The sequence below is a fragment of the Emys orbicularis genome, chromosome 8 (assembly GCF_028017835.1).
Source record: "Emys orbicularis isolate rEmyOrb1 chromosome 8, rEmyOrb1.hap1, whole genome shotgun sequence".
Lineage (NCBI taxonomy): Eukaryota > Metazoa > Chordata > Testudines > Emydidae > Emys > Emys orbicularis.
In genome coordinates this window covers 98,695,253-98,713,470 of record NC_088690.1, presented here as the reverse complement: position 1 = coordinate 98,713,470, position 18,218 = coordinate 98,695,253, and the positions used below count along the sequence as shown (strand labels likewise).

At 41.1% G+C, this 18,218-nt stretch overlaps 1 protein-coding gene across 1 annotated transcript in view; it reads left to right on the top strand.

Annotated features, from left to right (window-relative positions):
• Positions 1–14,727, top strand: part of RAD50 (RAD50 double strand break repair protein) — a 44,705-nt gene extending 29,978 nt beyond the window's left edge. The window contains exons 21-25 of the mRNA XM_065409125.1: positions 625–849; positions 8,343–8,428; positions 8,952–9,094; positions 13,325–13,458; positions 14,280–14,727. Of these exons, the coding sequence (XP_065265197.1) occupies positions 625–849; positions 8,343–8,428; positions 8,952–9,094; positions 13,325–13,458; positions 14,280–14,466 (775 nt within the window). The 3' untranslated portion in view covers positions 14,467–14,727. The remainder of the gene's footprint in view (positions 1–624; positions 850–8,342; positions 8,429–8,951; positions 9,095–13,324; positions 13,459–14,279) is intronic.
• Positions 14,728–18,218: the final 3,491 nt, after the last annotated feature.

Below are 18,218 nucleotides of genomic sequence, written 5' to 3'. Positions count from 1 at the left end.
TTTTATAGCATTCGAGCCTCCAACATAGGTAATTTGTTTTCTCTAACTAGATAGTGGCTTTAAGTTTATTCTGTAAACAAATTTTATCAAAAATGTTTTCTCACTTTTTGCCAATAGTAAATATACTTTCATAGTACACTTCCAACTTTCAGACCAATAAACATACTCTAGGCCTGGTGGATTAATTTCTAGTACTTAAGTTTGTATACTAAGGCCAGGTCTACACTACCGCGGTAGTTCGACGGCTGGCAATCGAACTTCCGGGTTCGATTTATCGCGTCTGGTCTGGACGCGATAAATCGATCCCGGAAGTGCTCGCCGTCGACTGCGGTACTCCAGCTCGGCGAGAGGAGTACCGCGGAGTCGACGGGGAGCCTGCCTGCCGCGTGTGGACCGCGTCTGAACCGCGGTAAGTTCGAACTAAGGTATGTCGACTTCAGCTACGTTATTCACGTAGCTGAAGTTGCGTACCTTAGTTCGAATTTGGGGGTTAGTGTAGACCAGGCCAAAGTGTTACTTTCTGGCATAACTAGGGAAGTAGGGCTGTTTTTTAAAGACTTCTTTGTATATGAAGCCTTAAATGCAGAACACTTTATATACCTTGATTCTTCTCTTACTTGACAGTGAACGACAACGTCTGGTGGAGAAAATAGAGGATTTTAAAAGAAATCACAGTTTGGCATTAGGTCGGCAGCATGGATTTGAGGAAGAGATCATTCGGTTTAAGAAAGAGCTTCGAGAATCTCAGTTCAAAGATGCTGAGGAAAAGTACAGAGAAATGATGATTGTTATGAGAACAACAGAGCTGGTAAACAGGGATCTAGACATGTACTACAAGGCACTTGATAAGTGAGTATTTTAATATGACGACGCTCCCTAAACGTTTAGAGACTGTTTTACATTTAGTAACATCACACACCTCTCTTATTGAGCCTAAAACTAAAATAATTTTTGAAATGCAATATTATCTTTTGCAGTGCAAACTATGCCACTAAAGCTGACTTATCACGTGTAGCTATTGGAAAAAAAGTCTGATCAATATTCTTTTCTCCCAAGATATAATTTTAAAAAGACATTGTCAAGCCCAAGGTTAATTGGGTCAAAATTGGTTAGGTTTTGATCAAAGCAAATTCTTCAGTGTTATAAAAATAAATTATTCATATAGTAGCCCAACACTTAGGAACAACAGTAAATAACAAACCATTGGGTGAACACAACTGGAAAGGGAGGAGTTTTGGTATGGAAACAGCTTTCAATTTCAAGCTTTCTAAGATAAATTCAAAATAGTGAGTAAATTCATTCTTAAAAATTCTTGACATTCTTGAAAAATACCATGACTCTTTCCCTGATATAAAATCAGTTATTTAAGTTTAAAGTTCCTATAGAAATGTGGGGTATTTCTTTTTAAATGGTTCTATAATATTTATCCTGAAAGCTTGCAACCAGAACTTCTTTATATCTAGAAGATAGGATGAAGATAGCTGCATTTTCTTAAAACAAATTTTATTAATGAAGAAAATAATTCAGCACATTGCACAAGATTGGAACCATAAACATGTCCCCAGAAATTAAGGTATATCAGTAGTCATGTCATCTACTCCATTTTCATGTATGCAATACAACTGAACCAGTTAAGTCATAAATCAGTAACAAAATTGTCTTCCTAACCCTCTCAAACCCATTTCATTTCCAGTTCTTTGGAGAAACTCTTTGGGTCTAGATGTACAAGTTAGGAGGTATGGGAGAAGATTCATATAGTTATATTCAGCAAAACTGTCCAGTGAATGAACCTAAATGATAACACAGGATCATTCTGTTGGCCTTTTGTGTAGAATCCTCTCCATGCTATGAAACCCCCTTTCATGGGGTTCTCCAGGGCAGCTACTGGCAGAGGAAACCCAGGCAGCACAGTTCCCAACAGCAGAGTTGTCTGGAAACCAGAGGAGGATCCAAAGGTGGTGTGGAAACACAGGGTCTCCATGCAGATTGTCCTGTTCTCCTATGGATCCTTTCCCCCATAAAGGAATTTTTAGGAAACTGTATAAGGAGAGTCACACACAGTTTTCATTTTCTTATCACTCCCTCTGATCATTGGCATGCCTCCCAGTTTTGGGGGCGGGGGGACACTCTTGACTCAGTACAGATACACAAGGTATAACTCTGTCTTATGGATATTCAGGCATTTCTTTCTGCAGTTTTTCTCTCATGTAGCCCCAAAAGACAAAAAGTCCAAAATAACAGTTATGAGCACGGTGGAATTTATTTAGGTATTTGGATACCAAACCCATTTTTCTCTTCTTTTCTATACAAGTTCCTGTACTACCCTCAGTACCATAGTATCTTAGCACCAAGCAATATGATTAGCATTTGTCACAAGTGGTTTGCTCTCTCTAACTCTCATATCAAGTGGAGAAATGTGTGTGCCGTGTAGTGTTTTGACTTGGAGGGGTTTGAGGTTTTTTTAATGTACGTGCTGTGTTTTTTGTTAGAGAAGAAAAGATTGAACAAGTGTTCCTTAGAGTAGAACGTGATGGGGTTTGTGATGGTCCTTACTTCCTGTGGGAGCTCATTCTAGTCTCAGACTGACCTCCTCAAGAAAGCCTTTTCTCTTGCACAGAAGATCTTTGCCTTCTGGTAGAATGCTCCATTGTCCCCAAGAAGCAGAACTGTTGACCACAGTCTTCATTCCAAAGCCTTAGTTGATCTTTTTGATATGCTCAGCTGGCCTAGGCTATTGAGCACCTTGCAGATAAGGATTGAGAACTTCGTATTTATATTCTATGGGAAACCAGCACAGAGAGTGGAGAACAGATTACATATGCTTGTGGTAGCCCATATTTCTGAAGAGATGTGATGAAGCATTCTGTACTAGTTGGAGTTTCCTAAGGGCTGATGGCTTCATGCCCAGGGTCTGTGTTAAATGAATGGTAAAGATAAAGTAAGCTGTTGGTGACAGTTTTTCCTCCATAATTTTTTTTTTTAAAAGCAGTAAACTAGTTTTCCTTTCTACTGGGCTTACAATTTTTCATCAGTAAAGGTATTCTACGTGTTTATTTTACGATGGAATTTAAACTACAACAAATATTCTTTAGTGTCTTTTGTATTTTACAAAGATTTAGAGAGACAGAGCACAGTTTGGGGCTGATGGCATGCTACTTAACATATTATAGTAAATTATCACAATCATAATAGTCTTTTATTGATGCACTGCAGACATATAAACATTAGTCCTCCATTGATAATGACTTATTCATCACAATCTATAAGCATTTCTGGTTAAGGATTAAAATTTAAATTTATTACAGTTGCATTCAGAACATTTTACCTTGTGTTTTTCTGCAGTGTTCAAAGGTTGAGTTTCAGTGAAAGTATACTTTCTTTACATGTAGATTTTTTTCAGAATACTAAATTAGTATAATAGAAGTAATTTTATTACTAAAAAAATTAATTTCAGTTAAAGATTTGTTAATATTCCACTGTAAGCTTCTCCAAAATTCATGAAATAGTGAGTGTTGAAATTTAGTGTGCAACCTTGCACACTATTAACCTTTCAACCTAAATGGATGTGCTCTCCAGGAATTCCCCTGCAGTTTTCCCTTTTAGAGTTCAGAACTCACTTGCATAGTGTAGATTCTATTGTGTGTCTTTTTAAGGCAATACAGGAAATCCAGTCATGTAATTTCAAGAAAAAACAGATAAGCATCACTTATTGGTAATCTACAATAATCAGTGAGAAGAAATGTTGCCTCTAATGGTCAGAGTTTGAAATCTCTACATGTAGGCAGCGTTTTGTATGCACTTTTGTGCTGTCAAGGTTTCGCTGTGAGATTAATTCTTCTTTATATAGTTTTATTGTTTTGAAATTTGAAGATTGGTAATAAATATTGATGAGTAACAAATTCCTAAGTCCTTGAGAATGTTTTGATGTTTTTTTCCTTCATTCATGCTTAGCAATTCCTATTAATGGCATTGGGAATTTTGTATATCCCAACAAGAGGTAGGGAAAGAATGTTCCTCTTGATGGGCAGGTGGGAAAAATATTTTTTTTAAATAGTGCATTTTATTGCCCCAGTTTAAAAAAGGAAAAAAGAAACTTTCATGCAAATGACGTGAGCCAGCAATCTACTTCTATTTCCATGTTCTTATCTGATATTATAGCAAAACACCAGGTTGAGCACTGCTTTCTGTTTAAAGGTCAACTCAAAAATGCATCTTTCCTTTAGTGCTTACTTCTTGCAGGTCTTTGGTTCAATGTCAAAAAAAGAGAAGATTCAACATAAAAAACATACGTTCGATATTATTAGGTGGAGGATTAAAATAAAATATAGGATTAATAAAGTCCTTATGTCCGTTTTACTACTGTAGGACAAGGTGGGTGGAATTTATTACTAGAATTAAGCATTTCCAAATGATTGAAACAGTATTCTTGGTAGAGTCAGAAGGGAGGGAAGAGTCCCCTGCACGTTGTAATCAAGAAGATACTACTCCATCTCCCCTCAGTACTTGCTACTTTCAAAGCCCAACGTGTATTGACTTGACTTCTTGACTGCAGAGTGAGTGCCTGAGTTGACTTTTCAAGCCTAACCCCTTCAAAATACTAATGGGGCAAAAACGTTCCTTTTTCTAGCTAAAAGGGAGAAAAAGAGCTCACCTTTCTATATATATGTCAACCAAAGACCCAAGTTTATTTTTTATCCTTTTTGACTATTAATACGAAAAGCCTTCCCACCATAAGAATGATGCTCACTTATCTGACGTTCCCTTCCACCCAATAAACTCCTGCCAACAACAATATCTAAAAAACCAAAGGAAAAAATCCACCCACCTACTCCAAGCAGAGGTTTTACCTTGAAAAGGGAACCATGCCAGAGATTACATTAAATCTGCTAGTGACTTTGCTTTTGCCATTGGTTTTACTTTGTAGGTACTCAGATACTATGCTGATGGGCAACAGTGTAAAACACCAAGATAGATAGATACTTGCAAAATCTCTTAAATTACTTCAGGTTTTAAAATACACTATAAGACAACACAAAGATAAGAAAAAATAAATAATAGTGTGAATTAAGAAATCCTTGACACAAAAGACTGTTGTTTGGTCAAAAGAGTTGCCACAGGGAAGTATTGCACTACAACTTTTCTCTGTGAGGAAAATTATTAGAATTTATAAGAGATTGTACATTAAATATACTGTTTAGTTTAGGGGAAGGTTCAGTGCTCTGGGAGCCAAAAGATCAGGAGTTCAGATCTTACCTCTTCCATATCCTGCTGTTTAAATGTCTGGGCATTTCATAGCCTTACTAGTAACATCCGACTAGATTATCATAATGGTCCAACATGGCCTTAACATTTATGAATGTATGAAACATATATCTAAATTGAACCTCTCTCTTTTAGAAAACAGTATGTGCTGCCAAGGTTTGCTTCTCCATCCTTATGAGATAGATACTTGATTGTTTTGGTTTCTATCCAGTTTTAAATATTTTTCTAGGCCCCCTAACATTAGTGATTTTCCAGACTTGTCCAAAAGAATGAGAATTTGTCAAAATAAAAGGAGATGACTGAGTTAACATTTTGTTTGCTTCTATTGCAACCATGTTTTCATATTTATTTTAATTTGCATGTTTTTATAGTTTTTAATATACACTTCGGCTGGGCTAAGAGGCAGGGATGGTGAACCAACCATCATGTGCTGGTATAGGGTTGTTTCCTCATTCCATTGTAGTCAGTGCCTACAAGTTTGCCTAGTTTCAGAGTAGCAGCCGTGTTAGTCTGTATCCGTAAAAAGAACAGGAGTACTTGTGGCACCTTAGAGACCAACAAATTTATTTGAGCATAAGCTTTCGTGGGCTACAGCCCACTTCTTCGGATGCATAGAATGGAACATATAATAAGAGTGTGTGTGTGTGTGTGTGTGTGTGTGTGTGTGTGTATATATATATATATATACACTCTAAGAGTCTAGAGACTGGGAATGGCTGAGTCATTACACTACTTGAATCTATTTCCTTATGATAACTATCCTTACACCTCTTGTCAACTGGCTGTAATTGACCATCTTGATTATCACTACAAAAGTTTTTTTCCTGCTGATAATAGGTCATCTTAATTAATTAGCCTCTTAGAGCTGGTATGGCATCTTCTCTGTATGTGTGTGTGTGTGTGTGTATATATATATATATATATATATATATATATATATATACTCTTATTATATGTTCCATTCTATGCATCCGTTGAAGTGGGCTGTAGCCCACGAAAGCTTATGCTCAAATAAATTTGTTAGTCTCTAAGGTGCCACAAGTACTCCTGTTCTTTTTTCAAGTTTGCCTAGTGACTGAGCCATAATTTTAAACTCTACAGTGCATACTAAATGTAGCCCAAGCTTCAAATGTTCTTTGATTGTGGTAAGTTACCTGATGTCCATTAGTCTCTTGCCAGATCTTGTTCACTTCTAAACGAATTCTATTTTATTTGTGTTTTTTAAAATGAAGGCATATTTGTGCTTTTAAATTTGATAAAGATGGACATTTTTAGTGAAGGAAGACAAAATTATTACAAGGTTCACTTGCAAGACTGACAAATCCCTAAATGTGACTTAAAATACCATTCTGTTTGCACATGGTGTCATTCCCCGCTCTGCTAGTCTGCTTTGTTTTTGTATATAGGCAAGCTGTCAAAATATATAACATTTCTCTGAGTGCATCAAAAGTAGGACTCTGGTAAATTTCAGTACCTGGAATAAATGGATAGAATGGGGCAGGAGGTATGACGACATGTATATGCACACTCTGTCACATGCATATGTGTGCCTGCGAAGCAAGACATGGCTAAGAAGTCTTTCTGGGAGTTTCTAAGCCCGCCATCCTTGATGATATCCCTTTGACTTCCTGTTGTGCCTAAGTATTGCCTATGTTTGCAAATCAGTGCATAAGAATTACCTGTGTGCTTCAATATTTTGAAATATTGATTGAGATTCTCAAAGTCCAAGATACTTAGCCACGCATCTCTATTCATTTTAAATGAATAGCTAAATTCCCTGAACTTCTTTGATAATCTAAACCATTATGTAGAATCAGTCATAAAGGTGATAGGCAATGCTATTTTTTTTTTGTATTGTCAACATTCTGTTCCTTTAATAAAAAAAAAGTAAATAAAAATTAAATGTTAGCAACATATGAAAAGAACAAAAAAGTTTGTCTGTTTAATAAAATTGTAATTAGCACCATCCTTTTAAAACTACCCCTCTAAGAATCTGAGCTGTAGACATGGTATGTCTGCCAGAATGACAGACATCAAGCACTATAACCAAAAGGTAATGCAACTAGAAATTTAGAATAGACAGTTTCTTTCAAATCTCTGTTTATGATAGTTGTGATCTCATTTTTCTGAAGGAGAAACCAAGAAAGACCAATTCTGCAAACATGTATGCACTTGAGTAACTTCATATATTGAACTCAGTGAGGATACTTACATATGTAAAGCTAGTCACCAGCATAAGTGTTTCCAGGATCAGGGCCTAAGTCTACAGTTCATAACTTTCAGAATCTTAAACAGGTGTCATTTTTGTGAAAGTTCACTGTGATTTTTTTAAAAAATGTGGTGCACCCATAACTTTGAATTTGTTTTTGCCACTTTAATGCTAAACATAACTTACTAACCCTAATATAACTTAATCATAATTGCTTCGTATTCACTGCAGATTTGGGGAAACTTTAATTTTTTTGGTAAAGATTTGAAAAGCAGATTTTACATGTGAATTATGATTACATTACAAGTTCGTAACCCTGTTCTTCAGTGAATGATTGCACATCTAAGAGTCTGCCTACATGGGAAGTTACTGTGCTTCAAGTGAGGGTGTGAAGCTACAGTATTGCTAGTTTGCCATGTGGTACCATCTCATGCGAACAAAGCCACAGCGCAGTAAAAGTCCCGGAATGTGGTGGCTTAGTGTACTGCTGCGTGGCAAGCTGGTGCGCTATAGATTTACATCCTGGATTGCCATGCAGTAAATTGTCATGTAGACAAGCCCTAAGAAGAGCAGACAAAGAATTTTGTTTCCATTGCTCCCACATCTCTCAAGATGAAAATATGTTAACATTAAAAAATAAAAAGGATGCGAAGGGAGGGAATATTTACTTGTTTGTAATGTATTTGTTGTATAGATATTTCTAATACACTCACCACTATAAATTACTATTTTAAAGAGCATTTGAGTACCAACTGTTTGCTTAGAAGACATAGAAGGAAAAGTGGTGCTTGCTCCAAGGAGCTTGCAGTCAGCTGCAGTACACAGTTACACCCAAAGCAAATGGACTGTTTTTCTCCCCCCCCTTTCTTAGAGCAATAATGACATTTCACAGCATGAAAATGGAAGAAATCAACAAAATCATTCGTGATCTTTGGCGAAGCACCTACAGAGGGCAAGGTACATTATTTTTTGTAGTTTCGGTTTATCAGTCTCCAGGTGCTGTCTAGTAGGTATAGAATGATCTATAATAAAAACTGTACTCAAAATATAAAAACCTAAGATATCAAAATAGAGAAAGTGCCATTCTTCAAAATCTGCATCTGTCCCCCTTTAAAATGTGAGCAGATTGTAGTAGTAATAAAGAATTATGTGGTTAACCATGATTTGGTTTAACCAGAAGTAATTCATTCTCTTCCCATGTTTTCCAAAGTTCAGACATCCTTCCAAAGAAAAAACTTGTGCCAATTAAGCACACTTCTTTAGTTTTGCCTATTTGGATTAAATTAACCTGCCAATGTCAAAAATTCATCTGTTGGCACGAGTGTTCTGAATATTGTTTGTATAATTATATTGCCTACAGTAACACTCTCTCTCCTTTCCCAGCTCAGTTTAACTATTGCACATTTTACCACCTCACTGTCTCAATCCATTGTTTTAAAACATGTTTTTATAATGAAATTGCATTTTCTTCCCATATTAGATATTGAATATGTAGAAATTCGTTCTGATGCAGATGAAAATGTTTCAGCGTCTGATAAAAGGAGGAGCTACAATTATAGAGTAGTAATGATAAAAGGAGATACTGCTCTGGACATGCGAGGGAGATGCAGTGCTGGGCAAAAGGTACGTTACAGCATTTTATTTAAATACACATTTGAGGGACAAGAAGTCTGTGGGAGATTTGGGGGGTTGAGAGAATAGGCATACTCTGGATCTTTAGAAGTGAAGATAAGGAAAAGAAAAAAATGGCCCCAAAATTAAAATGAGTAATGCAAAATATGTCTAGCTGCTCCATGGCACTGATGCATTGAAAGGATATTCTATGAATAGATGCATACAGTGTTATCACGCTGGTGTGGGAAATGCTCTCAAATTAATCTCTTGCTGAAAGCAATTCTATCCCTTTTTTTTTTTTTTTTAATAAAAATTCCACACATTACCTTTTGAGGAAAATCTAAGACTTTTGCCAGACAGCAGTGTAAAGATAAAACAAAAATACTGTTGCAGTAGCCTAGGATGTTCTATGAGAGCCCTTTATAAATGAGAGTGAAACATGTTCATTTCTTCTTCTTCTTAGTCATTTTCTGAGAACTAGTTCATCAGGAAATATGCCTGCATATATAGTCACTGGAAAGTATCCTTTAGTAGAGTATACCCCTGCTACAGTTCCCATGATGTGTTTATAATTTTTACTTGGTCATAAGGTCACATGAGAACCTAATCAGTCAGGCTTAGTAACATAGTATCAGCCTGAGTAGTGGTTCAGTAACCCAAAAAGGGGCTGGGTCCACTAAGATATGCACATAGATCTCAACCATTCAGTGTCAAAAGGTGTGAGAATGGATCAAAATAAATGTGATCACCTAATTAAAGACTGTATCGTAATGCATTCTTATACAGATGCGGAATTAAGGTTCCTGAGACATACTTAATTCTGTTATTTCCTAAGTTTTAAGTACTCCACTTTCCAACCTTCACAACATTCTTTTAGCATAGCTTTTTTGAATTAATTGTTTAATTTAAATTAGAATTTTTTCATTTAGTTCTGTCTGTTAACAGTGAATGGATCTGTTAATGGACATTTACAAACATCTGGCATGTTGTCTTTTAACTCTAAAGCCTGCTGCTGCTTTTTTGGGGGGCATGGCTACACTTGCAGATGTAGAGTGCTGTGAATTAAACCAGCCCTCGGCGATCACAGCAGGGAAAGCACTGCCATGTGTTCACACTGTCAGCTGCAAGCGCAGTGGCGTGGCCACATTTGCGGCATTTGCAGTGGCATTGGGAGCGGTGCATTATGGGCAGCTATCCCACAGAGCACCTCTTCCCATTGTAGTGCTGTGGCTTGTGGGAAGGGGGCAGAGACAGGGCATTCTGAGTCCTGTCCCAATGCCCCATGATGCATCACTTCGCATCCCAGCAATCCCTATGCTTTTGTCCACATTTGGCACCATCTTTCAACATTTTTTGTATTGAGCGCTCTGTCTTCCGTTTTGGTCTGCGGGAATGGATCCTGAACTTGTGAGGAATATGCTGATGGGTCTTGCCAGCATGTCACAAATTGCAGTTGAGTTACTCCTTAAGCTACAAAGTGACAGTGAGGAGTCCAACAATGATGTCGACTCGTGCAACGCATATGACATGAGATTGCTTGTGGCATTCACGGACATGCTCACCACAGTGGAACTCCGCTTTTGGGCTCGGGAAACAAGCACTGAGTGGTGGGATCACATTGTCATGCAAGTCTGGGATGACGGGCAGTGGCTGCAGAACTTTCAGATGAGGCAAGCTACTTTCATGGGATTGTGTGATGAGCTCGCCCCCACCCTACGGCGCAAGGACACAAGATTGAGAGCTGCCCTGCCGGTGGAGAAGCGGGTGGCTATTGCAATCTGGAAGCTGGCAACTCCAGACAGCTACTGGTCGATCACTAAAGAGTTTGGAATGGGAAAGTCGACCATTGGAATCGTGTTGATGCAAGTTTGCAGGGCCATTAATCACATCCTGCTCAGAAGAACCGTGACTCTGGGCAACGTGCGTGATATTGTGGCTGGCTTTGCACAAATGGGTTTCCCTAACTGCGGAGGGGCGATAGATGGGACGCATGTTCCAATTCTGGCACCAGACCACCTAGCCTCCGAGTACATAAATCGGAAGGGGTATTTCTCTATGGTTCTCTTGTGGATCACCGTGAGCATTTCATGGACATTAATGCAGGCTGGTCCGGAAAGGTGCATGACACACGCGTCTTTTGGAACACAGGCCTGTTCAGGAAGCTGCAAGCCGGGACTTTCTTCCCAGACCAGAAGATCACCATAGGGGAAGTTGAAATGCCCATTGTGATCCTTGGAGACCCCGCTTACCCTACACAGGGAGCCTTGACAGCAGCAAGGAGCGGTTCAACAACAGGCTGAGTCGGTGCAGAATGACTGTTGAGTGTGCTTTTGGCTGTTTAAAGGGCTGCTGGCACTGTCTGTATGTGAAGCTAGACCTGGCCGATAACAACATCCCCACGGTTATAGCCGCGTGCTGTATCCTTAATAACATTTGTGAAAGGAAGAGTGAAAGCTTCACTCAGGCCTGGACCTCGGAGGTTCAACACCTGGAGGCCAAATTTGAACAGCCAGAGAATCAGGGCTATTACAGGCGCCCAGTGCGAGGCTGTAAGGATTAGGGATGCCTTGAGGGAGCAATTTGATGCTGAAAGCCACCAGTAATGTTCGGTGCCCTGTACGGGAGTGAAGTGCAGTGGTTCCAATGCTAGTAGGCATCTGTGTTTGCTACGTATGATGCACTGACTTGCAGTGCCTATTGCTTTCCTGGGCTACAGTATCTTTTACTTAATGCAATAAAGAATGTCTTCAAAGCCAAATTGAAAAGAAACACAACTGCTTGGGAAACAGGGCATTTTGTGACACATCTGTACTGTGTGGGAGGAGGGAAGGTGGCGGGGTGGGGAACGGGACAATCACAGATTTGTGTATGTCCTGTTATCATACTCAGCCTTCCTGTCTGGAGTGCCATGCAATGAGTGCTGCACTTCAGGCTGGTTAAAATGCATGGTGATGGGGGTTGAGTGCAGTGGTTAAGGGTCGTAGTTTGCAGGGCTGGGTGCTGAAGCTACAGGTGTTGGAGGCAGCTGGTAGTGATAAGATCCCAGATGTTGGGGAAAGTGGGTTGGCGGTAGGGTGACCAGAGAGCAAGTGTGAAAAATCGGGACGGGGGTGGGGATAATTGGAGCCTATATAAGAAAAAGACCCAAAAAACGGGACTGTCCCTATAAAATCAGGACATCTGGTCACCGTAGTTGATGGTGACATGGGAGCACAAGGGAAAGAGTTTTGGGAAAAGGGCTGTGGCGGGGGGGGGAGCACGGATGTGCTCCGTCTGCATTGCTACGAACGCCTGTATCGAGTCCGCTTGGCGCTCCATGATGCTTAGCTGGCGCTCCGTGCTTTGGTGCCGGCGATCTGCATTCTGCTGGCGGAGCCTCCTTTCAGTCTCCCGCCACTCCTGCACTTTTTGATTTTCATTAAGGGACTGCTGCATGTCCTCTTTGCTTCTTCGCGGACGCTTCCTGTTTCTTTGAAGTCTTTCGTCTGTTGATAACAAGGACGGCTGGGATCTCAAGGTTGCATCTGTAAAGCCAAAATGCAACACTTAACAGAGGCAGCATTGTTCACACCAGACAGAGCAATGATTCAACCGTACTTAAAGACAAGTACATTGTGCACAATAGCAGAAATTGCCCATCCCAGTGTGAGCGCACAGGAGCCCCAAAATGGTGAGTAAGCACAGGGGTAAGGGGGACTGATTCTTTCATGGCCGTACTGTCCTCTGGAGTTCTGTGCCTTGGGGAGAGCCAACAGCTGCAGGTGGCCCCTATAATGAACACTGTCCACACATTTTCCACAGGATGAGTTCGTCCTGGAAGAGATCTCACTGCTGAGAGTGACCTGGGAAGCAAGGGAGGGTCTTCTACTACAATGCAGCTTCCGCCCTGGCCCTTATGCAGCTTGCCTATGTGCAGCAATGGTCCCCCCGCCCGTCACGGCACAGTGGCGCGGACATGTTAGCCTTACTGGGACAAGGAGCACAGTTTGGGCGCTGCCAGGGCGCAGCAAGCGTTATGCTTCTCGTGGAGGTGGATTACCAGGGGTACTCCAGCCACGGAGTCCGGACGCTCTATGTGCCTTGCCAGTGTGGACACCTCAGGAGTTAGGGCGGCCGGGGATGACTTAATGCGCTCTAACTTGCAAGTGTAGCCAAGTCCTTGGTGTTATAAATTGAACAGTTATGTACATCGGTGCTTTCTAATAACATACTGAAGAGTGTGTTTTTATTTTCTTTCAGGTGCTTGCTTCCCTCATTATTCGTCTTGCTCTGGCAGAAACGTTCTGTCTCAACTGTGGCATTCTTGCACTGGATGAGCCTACCACCAATCTTGATCGAGAGAACATTGAGTCTCTTGCACATGCTCTGGTGGAGTAAGTGACTTCGGCTTTCATTGGGAGTCTTTTGGGATGGGTGTCTTCTGAGTTTTAATAGACTTGAGAAAGGTGGATTCTTTGTTATAAATAGATTTGGTTTTACACTACTGTGTCTTCATTGACATATACAGTTTTAAGTGAGAACAGAAATTTCACATTCCAGCATTTGCAGTAGTTTTGCCACTAGTTTTTAATTTTGCCCAGTGGCTTGCTAATTCTGTACACCTCTTACCATATTTTGGGCAGGAAGAGATTTAGATTCCTGCTGCTTTGTTGGGAAGAGAAGAGAAGCATTGAATCAGTTTTCTTTCATTTTACACATAGCCAAGAAGTAACATGAACGTTAGCTGTTAGATTGTTTGACAGTTTATGCTCCTTGTCTTGGTGCATCCACATTAGGGCTACCACAGGAACAATGAAGAGCTTTTTAGTCATGCAGTTAATATGGGTCACAGCTCTTTATTCTTTTATCTTTGCTAAGAGTTCACTACATCTTTGATACTCAGAGCCTAAGAGTATGAACTGTGAAGCATTTTACTAACAGACAGATTCATTAGATGACAGAAGGAGAGTCTGCATTTGTTTCCAGTACATTCCTGTTTTTGCCGAAGTAGTCAATCTCATTTTCTTTTACATGAAAAATTAAATTAAAAATGAAGAGATAATAATTAGGAAGATACCTTTTTTTATTGAATACAGTATTTATTAGAATATTGCATTAATGTTGTTTTAGAGTTTTTTATTTTGTGTATTTGCAAGTTATGTAAAGTTAGCATTCAACTTCCATAAAAGTGTCCTAAACTTCAACTCTTTCACAGGATAATAAAAAGCCGCTCACAACAGCGCAACTTTCAGCTTCTTGTCATAACACATGATGAAGATTTTGTGGAGCTTTTGGGCCGTTCTGAATACGTGGAGAAATTCTACAGGATAAAGAAGAACATTGACCAATGTTCTGAGATTGTGAAGTGCAGTGTCAGTTCCTTAGGATCCTATGCTCATTAGAACTTTCAAATAATTTTGTATTGTAGGATGACTCAGTAACACAGCAAAAATTAAGATACTGGATATGAAGAAAGGAACTATATTTTCGGACACTGAAAAATAATATAGCTTAATGTTTAAATTCTAGTTAAGTAGTATCAAACTATTGTATTGTTAAATTCTGCATCTTCAAAAAAAATCTAAAAGATACACATTTCTGTGCTTGTTTTAAATATAAATACAAAAATATGGAGGATTTTGAATTATTACAAAATGCTTAGATAGCACTATAAATGTACCTGGTGCTTTACAAATATAAATAAAGGCATGTTCTTCGAGTATGTGTCAGCATGATTCCACTGTAGGTGCACATGTGTCTCATGCATGCAAGGTCAGATTCTTTTTAAATAGCAGTGTCTGTTAGGGCTGTGTACGTGCCCTGTGCCGCATAAAGGGCATAGTGTCTCACCATCCCTCAGTTCCTTCTAACTGCCTATGGTAGCAAGATGGAACCCAGCAAGTCGCAAGTCTCCGATCTTCTACTTTTCAGAGCTTCAGACTTGTCTTTTTTCAGTTAAATTGCTGAAGAAAATTTATTTTCACCCTTCTTCCATGTTTTCTTTGGATGTCCCCCATTCCTCCCCAAAAGGGGGGGGGGGAGAGAGAGAGAGACACACACACACACACACATACACACACACCCTTGAACAACACACACACACACCCTTGAACAGCAGGGCAAGATTCTGTATGCCAACATGGTTGACTCTAAACCATCAGAGTTCAAATCCTGCCCATCCTGTGATGGACTCATCCCCCTCAGTGATTGATACACCCTGTGACTCTTCTGCCTGGAGAGAGCCACATTCTGGACAGGTGTTTGATGTGCAGGTTGTTTTTCTCCAGAACCTGCATGTCAGGGACATTCAACTCAAGTTACACGTGCTCAAGGAACCAATGTGGGCATGCTTGAGCAGATGTCCATTTCAGACCCAAAGGAAATGTCAACTAAGGTGGAGCCAAAAGAGCAAGCATCAGTCACCACTCCCCCTAGCAAACACCATATACTGGGATCAGGCAGTGAAAGCAAGGAAACAAAGAGGACATAGTCAAAACCTGCATCATCAGTGTCAACCCCGACAACCTCGGCACCAGTGTCCTCAACACTAACCACCTTGACCCAGACAACCTCAATAATGGAGCTAGCACCTATGCTGCTGATACAGAAAGGCAGTGCGAGAGACAAACATGCACAGACCATAAAGGTAGCTCCAAACAGCACATGGGATCATCCCACAAGGAAGAAGTAAAATATAACTCCTTCAAGGACTGAGCCTCCCAAGTCCTCTAGCAAGGAGAGTGTAGCACAGGATGAAGGAGTCCTGGCACTGATACTAGTGCTGATGACTGAGCCAATAACAGGCCCAATTATCCCCCTCAGAGGCTCCAGCATCCCCCACTCCAGAGTGGCAACCAGTTCCAGAATTGGTGCAGATGCCACATTACTCTATGGCACTGCTATTTGAAGTGATGTACTTGTCCTCACTCTCACTAGCTTACGCCTTCCTGGCATTGAGCAGGGATGCCTTTCCCCTGCCTTCAGAGAGCAACCCCAAGGACAGTGCCACAAGTCCCTTGCTAAGATCTCCGTCCCAGGCAGGGCATAAGTGACACTGGGCCAACCAGCCTCAAGCAAATCATGTCACCTTAGCTGTAACTGACTTAACTGGGGACTGTCATTGCACCTGCCCTGGAGCAGATCCCCCTTTCACGCATCCAGGAAGAGGAGGTGATCCCATTCTCCAGCAGCATCACTGTCCAGGCCTCGTCACCTGATGAGGCAGTGACAACAGCTCCTCCCCTAGGAGCTGATGACTTCAAAGCATTCTCCTGTCTGACATTGCAGAGACTCTGGACATTGAAATAGTAGTAATATGACTGAAGTCCCACATGCTTTTGGGGATGGTTTTTAAGTTTGACAACTCCAGCCAGGATTTCCCTCCCCATCAGTGAGGCATACTGGAGCCAGCTAAGGGACTCTGTCAGAATCCGTCCACTCTCCTCCTCTATCTAAACAGGTGGGGAAAAATTACCAGATGTCTCTGAAGGGGTTTGAACATTTTTCCATACACCAACTCCAGGATCTTCAGTGGTGTTCACAGTCCAGTAGAAAATACATGTCATCACAGGGTACACCTATGGACAGAGTTGCAAAGAAATTAGACCTGTATGGGTATAAAGAGTACACTTCTGCCTGACTCCAGCTCCAGGTACAGAACTATCAAGCCCTGTTAGCAAAATATAACATTTCTCACCTGGGAGAGGGTCACTCCCTTCCCATTAGAGATCTCTGACAGGAGAACAACAGGGAGGAGTTGCAAGAAATCGTAAGAATGCCAAATGGTTGCTAGAATGTCACCGCAGGCGGCCATGGACATATCCAGCACAGTCACAGAGTTGATAGCTGTGGCCATCATGATGAGATGGACCTCTTAGTTGTTAGCATTTGGGTTACCCAAAGAGGTACAAGTCACCTGCCCTTTGAGAGGTTGTAGCTCTTTAGCCAAAGAACCAATGGTGCTCTCCATTCTCTGAAGGTCTCAAGGAGTATGTTACTCTGATCGGGATTTACATACCATCTCCCTACCAGAAACCAGACAGGTACCAACCTTGGCAGAGGATGCCATTTTGCTCACAAGGCTGACAACCTGCCATTTTACTCGCAAAGCTGAAAACTTTTTGCCTCAGAAGGTATCTCAGTTTTCCAGGAGACATCTGTCCTCCATCATTCACCTGATGCCATCACAAAGGCAGCAAGTGTGACGGGAGGGTTGAGAGCCACACTGGAGCCAACCCAAAGCCTGCCACTACCTTTGGGAGCTGCCTTTCCCATTTCAACCAACCTTGATCCGTTGTCCTATTGGATAAATGGGTGTTAGCATGGCCACCCTATTCATTTCCACCAATCGAGCTGCAGAGAAAAGAAAAAGTACCTTCCTCCCCAAACCTTTTCCCCATTTCCAGTGGTAACAAGGTCTCTAATATTCACTCAGGTTCTCAAGTAAACATTAACCTCTTTGAAGGAAGCATGCATTCCCTAACCACCTTGCTCTACAACCTCCTGAAATGGTTTGACCTAAGGCCTATCCAAGAGTTCCTTGCATCTCCTCTCCAAGTCCCTTATGGACAGAGAAGAAGAACCCGCTCTTTCTTAAAAGAGTGGGGGAATGCCTTTGAATCTCTAAAGAGAGCTTCTCATCATGAAAAAGCAGTAGTGTCACCCACAAATCTAAAGCTGTTTGGGGGGGGGAAGCAGAAAACCCAACAAAAACAACTCCCCAAACATACAAATACAAGGAAAATGTCCTTGGCAGGATGGGGCAGGAGGCAGAGAGTCTGGGCCATCGGCGCCGACTCTGTGGGTGCTTCGGGGCTCAAGAACCCATGGAAAAAAATAGTGGGTGCTCAGCACCCACCTGCCACAGCTGTTTGGCCGTGCCACAGGGAAAACTAAAAGTCAGTGCCTGTTGTCAGGGCCCCTGGCATAACTTGGAATATGTAGAGATCACCAGCAGCAGTGCATCATGCTCAAGCTCTGCTACCTCACCACCCTCCACCTCACAATACGCTCGCCCTATGTCTCCGGAAAAGGCGAGTGGGTGCTGTTAAAACCAGAACAACTAGCCATCCCCATGGTTACTTTTATGTTGGAGCTACTTGTCAGATTTCCCCTACGATTTCATATCTTGATGCAGGGAGCTCAGGACTGTCTT